This window comes from Episyrphus balteatus, chromosome 1 (genome assembly GCF_945859705.1).
Source record: "Episyrphus balteatus chromosome 1, idEpiBalt1.1, whole genome shotgun sequence".
In the NCBI taxonomy this organism is placed as follows: domain Eukaryota; kingdom Metazoa; phylum Arthropoda; class Insecta; order Diptera; family Syrphidae; genus Episyrphus; species Episyrphus balteatus.
The window spans coordinates 84662831-84681103 of record NC_079134.1 but is presented as its reverse complement, the minus strand read 5'-3'; the positions used below and the strand labels follow the sequence as shown (position 1 = coordinate 84681103).

Genomic DNA, 18273 nt, shown 5'->3' with positions numbered 1-18273 from the left:
TTTATAAAACTTAAAAGCCTTTCTCTAAAATCACTCCAGTTTGTTTTCTTATTTACAAGCTTTGGATTACTTTTTTCTATTACTTCCGATTCACTTAGTGTTAGAATCACTGGAGTATGATCTGATGACAAGTCATAATTACCTTCGACACTAATGTGATTTCGTTTGATTCCTTTAGCTACGAAAAAGTCAATAAGGTCTGGTATTTTGTTAGTATCGGAAGGCCAGTAAGTAGGCGACCTGGAGGAATAGAATTCGCAATTGTATTTACGGCCTGCTTGGAAAAGTCTTTTGCCTTTTGTTGATATAAGTCTTGAACCCCAATGGGTGTGTTTCGCATTGAAGTCTCCACCAACAAGAAAGTTATGTCCAAGAAGATTTAATAGATCTGTATAGTCATCTTCTGTCGGGGAGCGCCTTGGTGGGCAGTATATATATATAGCTGCTATCTTAAACTCTTTCTTTTTCATACCAATACTAATAGTTGTTACTTGCATATTTTCATTAGTAAGCTTGGTTTCTTCATAATGTTTTAAGCTTTCTTTTATAAGAATCGCCGATCCACCTCTTGCCTTGTCAGCTGGATGTGGAGCGTGGTAACATGAATAGTGTTCTATTACATTATCTAGACTTTGCCCATTGGAGAAGTGAGTTTCGGACACCAGGCAAATATCTATATGTTCTAGATCTAAAAAGATTTTTAATTCGGATAAGTGTTGTAAAAGACCGTTTGCATTCCATGTAGCGATTTTAAGTGTTCTGTCCATCATTGTTTTTTAAGAGCGACTTTTTCGCTTAACTGTTTGATGTTCAAATCTTGTTTATCAATTCTTTGAAGAATGAGGTGTAGCATTTCTTTTATGGAAGTCTCTTCATTCTTCCGCACATTTTTTAGAATCTGAGAATAGGCTTTATTTTCATCGCTTTTACTTTGAACAGCTTTTTTAGGCGGTTCATTCTTAGTATTGTTTTCAGCAGTTAAATCGGTATTTACTGTGTCTCTGGGTTTGTCTCTAGCAGATGTATTTTTGCTTCTGAACTCTTGGAATTTTTTGGCAACTGGGCAGCCTCTATAGCTTGCCGGGTGATTACCCTGGCAGTTCACACATTTTGCTTTCTGATCTTTGCTCATCGGACAATTTTTAGTTGCATGTTTTCCTTCGCACTTTACACAAGCAAACTCGCGGTTGCAGTATTTTTGGGTATGACCAAAAGCTTGGCAACGTTTGCACTGCGGAACAACTTTAGATTTTCGGAGTGGTTCAATTTTAACAGCTATGCCCAAGATTGATCTTACTTTATAAATCTCCTCGACACTTTGTTTACTATCAAAAGTTAGCATGAATAAAGGTAGTAACCTCTTACTTGTCGTCGATTCTCCAGAGGAGTTTTTTATTGTCTCATTCTTAAATAGATTGACTGCATCTAGGGCTTGGAAGCCTTTTTGTACAAGATCTTCCACTACTTCCTCGGGAGAGCACGAGGAATGAAGACCTCTGGCTACTACTTTTATTGGCCTTGTAGCTTTGTTCTCATATGAGTGCCATTGAATTTGGTGTTTGCTCAGTTCTTCAGTGACAGATCTATACTCGTCGGCTTCTTCGACTGTGACTTTCCAGTTGTCTTTGTTGTACGATGTGTATTTACAAGCTTTTTTAGTACATTTTTCTATTATTTTCTTAAGATCTCCAAAAATTGGAAATCCTGAGATCATAATTGGTGGTGGTGTAATTTTTTTGCTGCCTTTAGCGTGAGAACTTGATTTAACAACAGCTACCACATTATTCGTTTCTTTAATTTTTGTAAACAACTCTTTATTATTTTCGGTTTTAGAGCTTTTCTGATTTCTTAAACAAATCTCAGGACTCCCGTTTGGTTTACGTTTCTTTGTGATACGCTTATGTTTCTTTTTCTCAGTTTCAAACAAGAGCTCTTCTTCATCAGTTTGATATTCACGCTCAATATATTTTGGACTTAACTGAAGCGTGGACTCTGAATCTTTCTTGTCAAGTAAGGAAACTTTCTCTTCGAGTTTTTTCACTTGCAGCTGAAGACTTTGAACTAGAACTTCAAGTTGTTTTCTTGCCGCTATTTCAATTTGCCATTCTTCAAAGTAGTTCTTTGATTTTGATTGGCCTATCTCTTTGTCTTCGATGGAACTCTGTTGATCTGTAATGTCGATCTCTTCATTTTTCTTGGTCCCTTTTTCGCTGATGTGTTTAACATCAATAGTATTGTTTTGGGTTGTCGGTGATGCAACCCCTGAAGTAAATTTGTTTGGGGGAGTTCTTTGCATTTTTGAACCAAAGAAAATAAACAAAATTATTGATCAAAGGAATCTCTGGTTTTATTTTGCAGAAATTGTTTTGGTTTCAGCTTGACGTTCGTGTAAAAATTGTTGTCAAATGACACACATACAATCGCAAAAAGAATTCGGTCTGTTTTCATGTTCCTTTTTAACACCAAAAATTCGATTTTTTTGAGGCGATTCAAAAAATTGAAAGGAATTCGAGTTGTTAGTTTGTGATGTCTTATCTTTTAATTGTTCTTCTATCATTAGTGAAAATCAGCACGGGTTTGTTAAAAAGAAATCAACTGTCACTAATTTGTTAGAATTCACAACGTTCTGTTTTGACGCTTTTGAAAAAAATCTGCAAGTTGATTGCATTTTTACCGATTTTAGCAAGGCATTTGACAAGCTTAATCATAGTATTCTTCAAAATAAACTGTCAAGAATTGGACTTAATGATTCGTTTATAAATTGGTTGTCTTCTTACCTCAGTGATAGACATTATAGTGTAATATTCAGACATAATCACTCAAATAATTTTGTTGTTAACTCCGGTGTACCTCAAGGCAGTCATTTGGGACCACTATTATTTGTTTTATTTATAAATGACCTTCCATCTTTTTTAAAAAACTCTTCTTCATTAATGTACGCTGACGATGTAAAAATATTTCGGAAAATAAATTCATTGACTGATTGTAATCTTCTCCAAAATGACCTGCTATGTTTTTGAGAATGTCGCAATAACAATCGTTTATTTTTAAATGTTGATAAATGCAAGATAATGCGTTTCACACGCAATCATGATTCCATTGTTTTTGATTATATGTTAAACTCCTCTAGTTTACACGTCCAATCCAGCTTTTCTGATCTTGGTATAATCCTAGATTCAAAGTTATCATTTACTAATCACTACGATTCAATAATCAAAAAAGCTGATAGATCATCATGATACACAAAAAATGTGTAGGCATTAATTGTAGAACTCATTAAAAGCTACAAAAAAGCCTTTTGTTTTTTCGCATCTCGTCAGATAGCCGAGTTATTGTCAAAAAATCAATTTTATCATTATTTTCAAAATGGCGGAAAAAGCTCATAGGAAATCTTGGTCGAAAATTTCAAGTTAAGCTTTTTAAGCATCCTCTACAACATATCCAAAATTTAGCTTTCTCGGTCATTTTGCATTTCTAAGCCGTTTTTTCCGACATAATGACTGGCCTATAAAACTATAAAATCAAAAACAACACGCTTGTCTAGAATGTGGCAGCACCAAATTCAAAAAAATTGTGAGTAACCCTTTTTCTATCTTCGTTCTTGGCGCCATATTTTTACGACGAGGAAAAAAACAACAACAAACACATGAGCAACCTTTTTTCGTCTACTCAATGAAATCCATCCAAATGTAGGTATAGCCTAACAACCGCAGAGCAAAAATCGGGGAAAAGTTGCGGTTGTTGCGACCGAAAAATAGAAGACAACGTAAGATATACAGTGCACATGTAGCATGGTATAAAAAGAGAAGGTATGATCATTAGAAAAAACTCAGTATCGAGAACTGTCAAAACTTAAAAATGGCTACTTAAGGTTTTGACAGCTGCCCATTGAAATTGTTGTTGTAAACAAATTTGTCTTGGAAATTGTTGTTGCTTTTGACTTTGCCAAATATTAAACCTCAAAACCTTATTACCCCATTTTGTAAGATGGCGGCTCTAATGATCATACCTTGTCCTTTTTTTACCATGCACATGTAGTACCTATTAGGTACCTGTTGCAATTTTTTTTTTATTTAGATTTTGAGGGTTGGTTGTTTGCGGTACAACTGCAATTAAAGCAGGTTATTTTAATTTTACAATTGTGGTTTTAGAAAGGGATTTTCAATGACTTAGTAAATAAAAAAGTAATTAGTCGTTAGGTAACAATAAAAATGGGGTAGTGGGGAATGCCCAGTTAATTTGTGCAGGTAGGTGCGTAGGAAAAACATATCCCTAAAAAATATGCAATAATGCGATTTGGGATGATTGTTTTTAAAACAAATTACTATTGTAATGTTTTATTCCGGGTTCACAATAAAACTTATTTAATTTCCACTTATATTTCCGTTCAAATAAGAACACACTTTATTTCAACTCAATTTACTTTTATTATTCGCTCAAACAAACACACTTTTAAATCACTTTATTTACTACTAACAATTCGCAACACTTTATTTCACTTTGTACTGTACTCTTTCACTTTCAAGATTAAACTGTCTCCGGTCGGTGTCTACGCTGCCTTTTATACCGGAATCTCGAGACTCGAGAACGTCCTCGAAGGCTCTCGTCCCTGTCTCTCGAAACTTCCTTTCCAGGAAGGGCACTTCATACTTCCAGTCTAGTGGGATATTTTGAGATGTGTTCAGTGAGATATTTTTAGATGTGTTCAGTGGGATATTTTTAGATGTGTTCAGTGAGATATTTTTCTTAATTACTAAAGGTCCGTTCACATTTCTACCTTTGCAGTAGTAGGTAGTGTGTTCAGACTTTTATCTTAAAAGTAGTTCAGTAATTCATCGTTACATTGCCCCCCTCTTAGGATTGTTCGTCCCGAACAACTCCATTGCTTCTATCACCATTATAACGATGTAAACGGTCACAATGAACTACCTTTAGTTTGCCTCTTACCCCTCTTTGTATACGGTAAACCACGTCGTTAATTCTGGTTATTACTGTGTAAGGGCCTTCCCAGTTTTGTTGTAGCTTCGGTGATAGTCCCTTTTGTCGGTGGGGATTGTAAAACCACACAAGTTCTCCTTCTTGAAACCCTGTTGCTGTCGCTCGTGCGTCATATCTTATTTTCATCCTGTCACTAGACGCTTTTATATTTGTCCTTGTCCGTTGGTGAATGTCAGCCAGTGTTCCTTTCAGGTTATCTACGTACTCATCCATTTCATGTGGCTCGTTTGGAACACTTCCAAATTTTATCTCACTTGGCAGGCGTATTGTTGAGCCAAATAGGACTTCCGATGGTGTATGTCCAGTAGAACTATGTGTTGCACTTCTATAGGCCATCAAGAATAATGGAATATGTCGGTCCCAGTCTCGTTGATTATCATTGACTACTTTTGACAGGTGTTCCTTAAGTGTCCTGTTAAATCGCTCAACCATCCCATCAGATTGTGGATGAAGCGGTGTTGTTTGTTGTTTATGGTCGCCTCCACTGTCAGACTTTTGTTGTCTCGTTTAGTCTGTGAGACTTGAATTGTGGTTCTGGGGCCATCGATACCAGAAACCAGCTTCTGCCCCTCGAAGTTGGTTCTTACTCGTTTCCCGAATGGGAATCAAGTTGAGGATGAGCGTTGGTTGTATCGCTTACCTGTTGTTGGGCAATATTCCTGTTTCCACAGTGTTGGCAAGCAGTTCTTCTTGGTGGCAATCTGCACTGCCGCTGGAGATGTCCGGTCTTGTTACAGTTCCAGCATCGAGCAGCTCCGTCCCTCTGGTTTCTTTGGAATGCGAGTTTTTGACAAGAGCATTCTTCCACTGCAACTTCTCTTACCCGATGAACGCCTTGAGAAGCCTGTTCTGCTGCTTCCATAGTCAGTGCAAAAGCTAATGCTTCAGGAAGGGAACGTTTTCCAGCTGTTCGAATTGCTCGCTGAAGATTTATATCAGATACAGCACGTACAAAGGCTTCTGTCGCAAACTGATTGATAATGTCGTCTCCTGCTGTCGGATATGCCAGATGAGCTAACCTTTCAATATCTGCTTGGAGTTGTTGCAGAGTTTCTCCTCTTTTCTGGACTCTTGTATTGAGTTGGACGCGGAAGACTTCCTGCATATGGCCATCTCCAAAGCGTTTTTCAATGACCTGGACAAGAGCGTCAAAGTTACCATTCTTTTCTGGTGGTAAAGTTTGTAACAACTCAGCAGCAGGACCTCTAAGAGCAAGAGTCAGCGCTATACATTTGTCTTCGTCATCCCAGCCATTTGTTGTTGCAGCTGCCTCAAACTGTTTCTTGTAGATCGACCAAGAACTTTGTCCATCAAATGTTGGTGGATGCATTTCCTTCTTCTTTGGGTACTCACCAGAACTTTCTCGGATCTTAATTTTCCGAACCTTGTCAAGTTCCTCAGTAATACTTTGCATTTTAACTTCCATTTTTTCAAATTTTTCATCCACTTTCTCGAACTTTCCTTCTACTTTCTCGAGTTTTTCTTCAACTTTCTCGAACTTTTCTTGAGATTGCTTTTCAACGCATTTGATGGAAGCATCAATAGCAACGAACTTGTTCTCGATCGCGTCAAGCTTACCTTGGATGATGTTTTTCTGTTCATCTAATTTTTCGAGAAGATTCTGTTGTTCACTCTTTTGCTCGGTACGTTGTTTCTCTAATTGTTCTCTCTGTTCCTTGCGTTGTGTCTCAATTTGTTCTTTCTGTTCTTCAAATTTTGCAAGGAGAACAGCCATCATGGATGACATATCGGAACTAGTACTTACTCGTTCTTCTATCATTTCAACCTCGAATTGAAATGTATCCAAATCTTCGTTTTTCTGGGTTAAATAATCCTGTAGACGAATAATGAGATCATTTTTCGATCCAGCAGTAGGAAGACTTCGCTTAGTCAATTCCGCCTTCAACTCAGTCAAACTTAACTGATTTAGTGTTTTACCCATTTTAACTTTTCAAAACGCGAGCACTTTTACTTATTTCAAAATGTTTTACACTTTGTTTATTGTTAAAACACACGCGCACTTTTTATTTTATTCGCGAAATTATCTGATTCGCACAAATAAATAAGTTTTATTCCACTTTTCTGACACCAATGTATTGTATGTTTATAGAATAATGATAAGACGACTTAACTTGCTTAAAGAGTGTCTTTATTGTCTTCGGTGTTAACACTTTGAATGTCGTGACACAACTGCCAAGACTTACTTAAAACTAACTTAATACTACAAAATGAAGAGAGAGAGAAAGAGAGACTTTACTTCATATAACATCTCCCCTTAAAACTTCAAAGCATAATTACATAATAACAATTTCAGTTCAGTAAATAATATGTTTATAATAATATAATAAAAAGTATACAACATAATAACCATATAACATCTTCCATCAAAAGTTCAAAAAAAAATATTTCTATTTAATTTATGTAAGAATACCAAATAACATTTATAATCAAAATGTATAAAAAGATTTTTAGTTATTTAATTAAAAGAAGAAATCAAATAAATTCATTGTAAGATCAAAAGCAAATACGAGATATTATTAAATGTGATCTTTGGGGTATCCAAATCTATCTGGAGCTTTTGACTCCCTACCGTACCTAGTCCTTGAAGAAGATGGGGAGGTGTCAATTTCAACTGCTTCAGGGCTTGTGTCTTTTTTATTATTTTCTGTAACCGATAGTTGGAACGGGGTTGAAGTTTTTTGAGTGTGAGTGTCCATTATGTGCTGTCTATTTCGCCGGTAGGTTGTTCCTTCTTCGTCTTGAATAACGTATGACTTAGGTTCCTTACATTTTTCAAGGATAATACCAGGTGACCAATAGGACGTTGGATTCTTTTTATAATGAATTTTTTGGCCTGGGGCTAAAGGTAAAAGGTTTTTGGCTGTTTTGTCGTAATATATTTTCGATTTTTCTGTTTTCTTTTTAAGATCGGTAGCATATTTTTCAGTGTCGATTTGTTTTGGAATAAAATTTTGTGACAAGGCAGGTAGTTTAGTTCTTAGTTTTCTTGACATAAGCAACTCGGAGGGTGCAGGTAGGTTTCCTTTGGAAATAGTTCGATAGTGCAATAAAGCAATGTAAGGATCTGAATTAGTTTCTAGACATTTAATTAATAATTTCTTAATTGTTTGGATCGAACGTTCCGCTAATCCGTTTGACCGAGGCAGATACGGACTGGAGGTCGTATGTTCAATATTCCAATCAAAACAAAATTGTTTAAAGTCCTGGGAGCTATACGGTGGACCATTGTCCGATACTATTATTTGAGGAATTCCATGGCGAGAAAAAATTGATTTCAGCTTTTTAATAACAAACTGGCTGCTATATCCTGAGCTTAGTAATTCAATTTCAATAAATTTAGACCAGTAATCAACGACTAACAAATAAGTTTGTTTATTAAATTCGAATATATCTGTTCCTACTTTGTACCATGGAATTGGTTGTATTTCGTGGGACTGCAGTGGTTCTTTTTGCTGTGAAGACCTATAGCGCATGCAAGTTTCACAGTCTGTGACGATATTTTGGATGTCATTATTTATATTTGGCCAAAAAACAATGTCTTTAGCAAGACTCTGACATCTTTGAACACCTAAATGTCCCTCATGGATAAGTTTCAAAGTTTCAGGGCGAAGAGAGGATGGTATGACAATTCTATTAGATTTAAGTAAAATGTCATCAATAACATGCAATTCATCTCTGACTTTATAAAATGGCATGCAAGAGTGAGAAACTTTTTTCTTATTATTTGGCCAACCGAGCTTTACGTACTCCTTGACTTTGGAAATTATTTCATCCTTGTCACTAGCTACTTTTATACTTTGAAGTTTATCCGAAGAAACTGCTAAGTTGGCTATTAAAAGGTTGCAATGAATATCTAAATCCTTATCAAATTCTGTCAAAATGGTATCTGGCAATGGAGCTCTCGAGAGTGTGTCCGCTGTGTACATATACTTCCCTGGTTTGTAAACGACATCTAAATCATAACTTTTCAAACGCAACATAAACCTTTGTAGTCGAGCTGGTACCTGATACAATGGTTTTGAAAATAGTGGGACAAGTGGCTTATGGTCAGTCTCTACCAAAATACGCTGACCATACACATACTGGTGGAATTTTGTGCAGCCAAACAGGATAGCAAAAAGCTCTTTTTCTATTTGAGCATAATTTTCTTGACTGGACGTCAGAGTAGCGGAAGCAAAAGCGATTGGGCTGTTATCGTGTGCTAAAACTGCACCAACAGCGTTCTTAGAAGCATCGACAGAAAGAGTGATTAATTTATTCGGATTATAGAATGTTAAAATCGGTGCATTGGATATGAGTGACTTTAAATCGTTAAACTCTTTTTCATGTATGTCATTCCAATGCCATACCACGTCTTTCTTTAAGAGCTGACGAAGATGGTTATTTTTGATAGATAAGTCTTTTACAAAGCTGCCTAGGTAATTAACCATCCCTAGAAATCTCTGTAAATCACCTACAGATGTGGGTCGTGGCATTTCACATATTGCTTTGACCTTTGATTTGTCTGGGCGAACTCCATTCCTATTGAAAACGAAACCAAGGAATTTTAATTCTTCAACACATATTTTTGACTTGTCAGGATTAAATTTAAGACCTATATCTTGTGCTCTTTTGAGAACCTTATTCAAAATTTCATTGTGTTTTTCAATTGACTCCGCATATATGAAAAAATCATCGATAAAAATAATTAAACCTTCAATATCCGAAAAGAGTTTCAACATTTGTGCGTGAAATATTTCAGGAGCTGTTTTAATACCGAAAGGAAGACGCATAAAACGATACCTTCCAAACGGTGTTATGAACGTACAAATTTTGGAAGATTCCTCGTCCAAAGGCACCATCCAAAAGCCAGAGTTTGCGTCTAAAATACTGAAACAAATTGAACCTTTTATTCTAGACTTACACTCATCTAAATTGGGGAAAGGGTGGTGAGCTCTTAAAAGAGCTTTGTTTAGATTCCTAGGATCAAGACATAATCTGATTTTACCATTTGGTTTTTTGACAAGCACTATGGAACTCACCCATTCTGTTGGCTCTTCAACTTTTACTATAACCCCTAGTTGTTCCATACGATTTAGTTCTTCTTTTAATGGACCTTGCAATGCAAAAGGAACTTTACGTGGATAATCAATCGAAGGTGGCACATCAGAACGCAATTTTAAATGACACTTCTCCTTTAGTAGCCCTAGACCCTTAAAAACATCACTATAGTTATCTAAAATAGATTGACTAGTTTTTATACCACTGAAATTACTTTTTTCTATTAAAGAGTTGAAAGAATTTGAATAGTTTTGAAATTCAGACACTTGTTTATTTATACACTTCATATTATTCTTATCTACCTTAGGAATTAATTTAAGTTGAATGCAGGTTTCTAATCCAAGTACTGCGTGACATCTGAGTTCCAAAATATGAAAGTTGATTAAATATTGTTGACCATCGTGAATACACTTCAATATACAGCAACCAATAACTGGAAGACGTTCACCGCTAAATGTCATGATGCGAGTAGATGATGATGTTAATTTAGAAGAACACTGTAAGGCTTCAAACTGTTCTAATGACATCACATTTGCCTGGGCTCCAGTATCAACTTGACACTCAACGGTATGGTTGGATATTGTTAGCATTATAATCCAACTGTTCTTTGGTGTGCATATAGTTTGCTTAAGCATACCTAAGAACAATGTGTTGTCATCTCCCTCATCATAGTCCTCATTATCTGATTGCTGGCAAGCTTCTACATTTCGTACATAAGCACTGTTGGAGTTTCTTCTGTTTAAACGGCACATCTTAGAATAATGGTTTTTGTTTTTGCATGTATTACATGTAACACCAATTGCTGGACATCGATATTGGTGAATTTGACCGCAACGGGAACAATTGTTTTTTGATATATATGTATTTGACGAATAGCTGTTTTGTTTTTTATTGCTGTTTGAATGTGGTTTAATTGAAGGTGACATTTGATGACGGAAATTATTGTTGTATGATTGATTTTGATATTTTTCGAAATTTTTTGTAGGATGATGGTTAATAGCATTTATATGACTTTGATTATTTAATTCTAATTGCTTTGCGTGGTCTTTTGTGAGCTCAATTGTCTTTGCAATTTCGAGCGCTTTTTCAAGCTTTATAGCTCCTTCAGTAAGCAGACGTTCTTTTACATTAGACCAGCTATTGCTTAAACCACAAACAAAAATATCTCTTACCAGTTCTTCTCTTAGCTTGTCGAAATCACATGAAAGGCTTAGATTTTTTAGCGCGGTTATGTAGTCATCCATTGATTCACCTAATTGCTGCGTCCTTGTGAAAAATTTGTGTCGCTCCATAGCGATATTGACTTTTGGCAAAAAATGTGCTTCTAATTTAGCCACGAGGTCATCAAATAAGACATTATCCAAGTCGAGATCAAATGAAAAAAAGATTTCTAAAGAGTCTGGTCCCATGTGATGCAAGAGAAGTGCTACTTTTCTTTGGTCTGCCTGGGTGTCCAAGCTGGATGCACGTAAAAATATTTTAAATTGTGTCAGCCAATTTTTCCATTCCACCGGCATATTAGAAGATTTCAAATTAAGCGGAAGAATTGCTGGCGTGAAAGTTGGTGGAGTCACTACCGTAGCCATATTGTCTTGTACATCAGTTTTTATTACTTTCATATTTAATGAGAATGACCATTATGATATTTGGGTAATATGAACACTTTTAAAATTCACTTTTGTAAAACACCTGACACCATATTGTATGTTTATAGAATAATGATAAGACGACTTAACTTGCTTAAAGAGTGTCTTTATTGTCTTCGGTGTTAACACTTTGAATGTCGTGACACAACTGCCAAGACTTACTTAAAACTAACTTAATACTACAAAATGAAGAGAGAGAGAAAGAGAGACTTTACTTCATATAACACAATGTAATGTTTTATTCCGGGTTCACAATAAAACTTATTTAATTTCCACTTATATTTCCGTTCAAATAAGAACACACTTTATTTCAACTCAATTTACTTTTATTATTCGCTCAAACAAACACACTTTTAAATCACTTTATTTACTACTAACAATTCGCAACACTTTATTTCACTTTGTACTGGGAGCGGTACGATTGATCGCAAACTAAAATCTCTTATAACGAAATCTCGCATTTTTAAAAATTTCACGCAAAACAAAATTTCGCATTTTTAAAATCTTACATAAAAAAATCTCGCATTTTCAAAATCCCGCAAACCAAAATTTCGCATTTTTAAAAAAAATCTCGCTTCTGCATAAAATTCTCGCTATAACAAAATCTCGCACCACAAAAATCTCGCATTGTAAAAGTTGACAAATTCGATTTAATTAAGTCCTTTTAATCCTTAATCCAGTTGATCTTTAACACTATGAACAACTGAAATAGAAGTCTAATATGCATATAACAAACTTTTACCTTTTCTACCTTTTTCTCATAAATAAACAACAAAAAATAACAAAAACAAAACATAATAAATTCCCAGGAAAGTCATTTAATTGAAAAATAAACAAACAAAAAGTAAAGATAAATATACATAATTCCATACAAAAACAATAACCTTAAGATAGCGAGAGGTTTTGAGCTATATGCTTCGCAAGTAATCAATTTTTGACAGTTGAAGTCGTTTTTTATATATATTTTTTAAAGATGTATTGCGAATAACGGTTTTATTCCTTCGTTTAGCATTTCTATTGGATCTCGATTGCTGCAGCTTAAATTTTCCCATAACAATTTCTCTAGAAAGATGGCCGACCAAACTGTAGACACCAATATGCCTTTTATTTACGATAGCATTTAAGCACCTATGCCAGGCTTCCACATTATTTTGGGTTCGTGGAAAGTTTGTTGAAAACGTGTCAACAATATTCCAGAAACTTGGATAATAAACAAGTAGATTATGCATAGGTAATATCAGGCAGACTTATAATCTCGCATTGAAATAAAATATTTATTAATTCGCGCGCGCGAATTAATAAATATTTTATTTCAATGCGAGATTTTAAATTGCGAGATTTTAGTTTGCGAGATTTCAATGTTGCGAGCTTTCGTTAAGCGAGATTTTGTAATTGCGAGATTTCGATTTAAGAGATTTCATAATGCGAGATTTTAAGATGCGAGATTTTAAAAACGAGATTTTAAAATGCGGTCAATCGTACCCAACCCCTTTGTACTGTACTCTTTCACTTTCAAGATTAAACTGTCTCCGGTCGGTGTCTACGCTGCCTTTTATACCGGAATCTCGAGACTCGAGAACGTCCTCGAAGGCTCTCGTCCCTGTCTCTCGAAACTTCCTTTCCAGGAAGGGCACTTCATACTTCCAGTCTAGTGGGATATTTTGAGATGTGTTCTGTGAGATATTTTTAGATGTGTTCAGTGGGATATTTTTAGATGTGTTCAGTGAGATATTTTTCTTAATTACTAAAGGTCCGTTCACATTTCTACCTTTGCAGTAGTAGGTAGTGTGTTCAGACTTTTATCTTAAAAGTAGTTCAGTAATTCATCGTTACACTATTTTTTCGGGTAGGTATATTGGGGAAATTACAAATCAGCATGAAAGGTTTGTTTAAAGGGAAAGTTATAAATGAAATATTTTAGTTCAAAAGCTGGTTTCTTGCGAGAACATTTAAAAAAGTAATAGTTTTATAAAAAATAACGGAAGAACAAAGTATTAGCTTAAATCTTAATAATAATATATTTTCTATTTGTGACAAAAGAAACTGCCCGAGTAAGGTATGGGGGACTTTTGGCGAAATAAAAAATCAAAACGGTGATACTATACCAAACTTTGTGGGATGCAGATCGTGCAAAAAAGTGATGCAAAATTTTAAAACAACGACGAACCTTTTGAGGCACAGATGTTTCAAAGAAACCTTGCCAAATATAAACAAAGAAGTGATTGTGTCGATGGCCGATAAGAAAGCAGTTTTTGATGTGTCCGTGAAGCTGTGTATTGAAGATATTAGACCGTTTTCTACTGTAGAAGGTCCTGGAATGCAGGCATTTGTTAAAGAGTGTATAAAAATCGGTGCTAAATACGGAGAACATGTTAACGTGAAAGACATGCTTCCCACTGGAACAGCCATAAGCAACAATGTAAAAAATATTAAAGAAAAATTAGTGGACATACCTAATCAAAACAGAACTCGGTTTTATTAACAACTTTTCGGCAACAACAGATTTGTGGACTGACGTTTTGGAAAATTCAGAAAATTTAAGTGATTTAAAATACAAACACAAAAACATTATTTAGTGAATTTGTTTTATCCCGAAATTAAAATGTCATTCAAAAGTGCGACACTTTTATATCCCCCGTGCAATAAAATGCAATTATTGTCCCCAACTGAAAAGACTGAAATATATGATTACATAAAGTCAATAGTTCCTGCTACTGCTGCGGCATCTGAAGATATTTTGGACGAACAACCAAAAACCAGTTCCAGGGCCAGCTATATTTTCTCGGATTTTATGAATGAAAATACAACAATGAGCGTGAACTCTATTGATATTGAAATAGAAAGATACATTCAGTATAATTACAGAAAAACGATCGAGGTCGAACCCAGAAACTGTAAATAATTTAATGATTGCGAGTTCTAACTTAAAGATAAATCCGATTTAAATATTTTTTTTTCATAATAAATAAATGTAAATTTTTGTATCTAGTATTACGTTTTATTTAATTTTTCTTTTTTTTCTGTATTTAATTTAATTTTATTCTAATATGTTTTTCTTCATTTCATTATCTTGTCAAATTAATTAATTTAAATAAAACAAATGTAACTTGCTTTTGTGTACCAAACTGATTCTCTTTTATTTATGCTACAAGAAAAACCAACCTCGAACACTATGAACATTTCCTTTCCAGTTCGAGTAATTTCGATCACATTGATCATTGATCATTATAAACATTTTCTAAAAATTGCAATATTCATGGTTTTTGTTGTCAAAATGTATATATAATATGCAAATGACTTGTACATATGTAGGTCTTTATATACAGGGTGCCCCAAAAGTAATGGATCAAACGAAAAATGCTGTTAGGACTACTTGAGGGCTCTTAGAATTTGGTAACTTGTTCATCCCAAATTCTTACGGTTTTCGATTAAATGCAGTTCTTGTGAAATTTCGAAAAATCTCGACTTTGCAACAGTATTTTGCTTCCTCCGCCCATAATTAATTTTTAATTTTTACAATTCTTTCACCAACACATTGCCTAATAATAAGAAACACTCAATTAATCAAAATGCTTTTCATTTCATAGGGGGAAGTAGTCACCCTTCGTACAGTTTTTACTTATTTTTGTTTAGTTATTTATTTACTTACTCCAGCTTCGAGCAAATGGACTTAATTGTAATATGTATATTATTACACTTTACAAAAAAATTTGACACTTCTAAGTCAAAGGCTTAAATAGTCCTATCCATTTTACTGGGATTAGATTTTTGTACGAATACTCCCCACCAGTGGCGAAGGGTTCATATAACTCGATTATTTCCGTCTTACCTTTTGAAAATCTCAAACTCAACAACATAAACTTCTGGCAACATGAATATAATTTCAATCAACACCTGCACAACACCCCTGTCAACATTATTTCAAATACTCTTCTTTTAGTTCTACTCTACACACCTATCTGCTTTTCAACTCACTCCATAAACAAACAGAAAACTAGAGCAAAAAAAAAGGTAACCCGAAAAATGTCGTCTTATAAACAATAGAACAAATTTGTTTTCTTTCCTCTTTTTTCATTTACTTATTACTGCCGTTGTGACCTCTCTGTTCAATACACGCTTTCTTATGGAAGAAAATAAGACAATATTCTTCGTCTTACTTTTTGGTGAATTTTTATGTATCTCTCATAATTTTCGCTCTGGGTTAATGAATGCTCAGTGCGCATGTCAGTGTCTGCTTGAGGTAGATTCCATTTTTCATAGGAAGAAAAAAAAGGTGGAATAAGACGGTTTCCTCCGACTTATTTGGGGAATTTGTGTATATCGCGCAATCGCTGAGCTGATGAGCCAAATTATGTATGTTGCGCAGGTTGTGGGTGAGGTAAGTTTTATTTGAAGAAAATCTGTTAGAAAAATAATAAAAGGTATAGAACAAGAAAATAACACGCTCCTTTCCGACTTATTATATGAATTTGTAGGTATTTCTCCACTGGTCTGCTGTGTCAAAGGTTTCCACTATGATAAGAAATTATGTTATATTTAATGTCATAAGGCATTTTTGTTGGCAGAAAGTGCATAAAGTAACTGCAATTTCCATAAAGTGGCACAACTGCCCAAATTGACTTCAACAAGTCCTAACTCCTAAGCAGAACGCAGTGCGAGTGCAATTTTGAAAATAATAAAAATTTAGATGATTCAAAAATTGTGAAAGTTTTTTAGATACCTAGTAAGATTTAGTGTTTTGATTATGACTTGAATATCATTGTTCGACAAACAAAAAAGTCGAGAGCAAGAACTTTGCTTTGTGATTTTTTTTAAATTTAGTGTTCTGAATTTAGAAGTCACAAATTGTCATTTGCTAACCTCTAAGATTTTGAAATATAAATTTCTATTTGCAATAATCTTTGAAAACAAATAATTTTGAAAAGAAATAAATATATTTTATACAATAAAATACGAGTATGACTTTTTGACATTCAAAAATTAGTGTTCTAAAAAAATACACGTTGCAACCAACGCGTTGGTAGAATTCCACTTCACAAGTACCAAAAAATAACGTTTTCTACCAGTTAATATTCAAGTATTTCAAAAACGTGAAGGTCCAATACAATTTTCACTTCGGGAAAATCCTTTAGAAAAGTATGGTTTTGTTCAAGCTCTATTTTGTAACTTTATAGGTATTATTTTAGGATTTGAGGATTCAAATAATTTTAATCAGTTTAGTTTTATAAAGAAAACAAAAGGACGCTCTTACTTATAGTTTCGTAAACACCTAGATAACTGTTGCTTCTGTCGGCGTCGAGAGATCTTTTTAGTTCTAAGGCAATTTCATGCATACCTGTTTAAGTCATTCTCAAGGAGAAGTTAGACTTTCTGATCTAGCACTTTAATCTATTGGTAGAAAAAAACTTCTAAATTCTAATTAGGTACTTAAAGTAGACTTGACTTTTAAGAAAAAGTTCTTGCAGAATGTTATCAAAGAAAAACGTAGAATTTTGCACACTATTTAATGGAAACTTTATTAAAAAAAATTATAATATATAATGCAGAAGTGCATCAAAAATTTGGAATTGAATTTCTTGGTGACTAATTTTTCTTCGACTTACCATTTGAAATCAATCACACCTCGCCACTGCTCCCCACCCGTGGGGTACTTTCGTACAGCACATGGGGTACATTCGAACAGGATATTTAAAACGTTAATTTGACTTACTATTGATTTTTCATGCGTTTTTTTTTTTAATTACTTATTAATTTATTAATTAATTGAACTTGACACATTGTTAACTCTAATTCTGCTTGAACAAAACAAAAATTTAAAAATATTTTACTCAAACTTTGTTTATATAAGGAAAGCATGAGATCTTAGCATTTTTCTTTTAACCCTTAACTATAGTGGTGAAAATTTGTGGTGTTTTGAAATGATAAAATAAAATACAAAATTGAATTTTTTTATAAATTTTGTTTTTAAGCATCAAAAGATAACAATTTAAAAAAAAATAAAAAAATAAAAAAAAAAAAGAGAAAATTCATTTTCAACGGTTTTTATTAACTTTTTAAAAGTTGATGTGGGTCCCCTGGACCCACCACTATAGTTAAGGGTTAAATAAAGGAATTTATTTTGACTCCACGAGTAAAAATAAAAATTTAATTTTTAAAGAAAAATATTATTGGCCGCCGCATCACAGCCGCACCAGCGCCGGCCGGCGGTCGGTGGTGCGGCGAAATAGAAATTTTAGGATCATGGTGCGGACGTGGTGCGGTGGTCAAAAAGCCAACGGCGGCGGTGCTGCATTTTTACTGGGGTCATTTAAATATATTAAAAATAAAAAAATAAATAAATTCTTCTTTAAAAAAACGGAAAAAAAAACAAAAAAAAAACTTTAATTTTTCGCTCCATGATTCTGAAACAAATTACACTGGTCAACAAAATTTAACTTTTTTTTGCCGCAAGAACCAAAATATACTTTTTTAGTAGTTTTTGGGATGCTGAATCCGAGTCTGAAATCAGAAAAATTTGATTGGCCTTCGTTTTTGAAATATTACCGTTATAAGATGCTAAAAAAACGTC

The 18273-nt window shown here is 34.3% G+C and overlaps 2 protein-coding genes across 5 annotated transcripts in view; one reads left to right on the top strand and one right to left on the bottom strand.

The window, feature by feature from the left end:
• LOC129906898 (uncharacterized) overlaps positions 1-18273 on the top strand; it is a 255944-nt gene that overhangs the window by 108280 nt on the left and 129391 nt on the right. The gene's annotated exons all lie outside the window — the stretch shown is intronic.
• LOC129907879 (uncharacterized protein K02A2.6-like) lies at positions 7536-11645 on the bottom strand. The gene has a single exon (XM_055984321.1). It carries the CDS (start codon positions 11643-11645, stop codon positions 7536-7538), a length of 4110 nt encoding a protein of 1369 aa, XP_055840296.1.

What these genes read in the sequence shown, in the direction of transcription:
- LOC129907879 (XM_055984321.1), bottom strand. Translation starts at nt 11,645, where the DNA reads ATGGCTACGGTAGTGACTCCACCAACTTTCACGCCAGCAATTCTTCCG.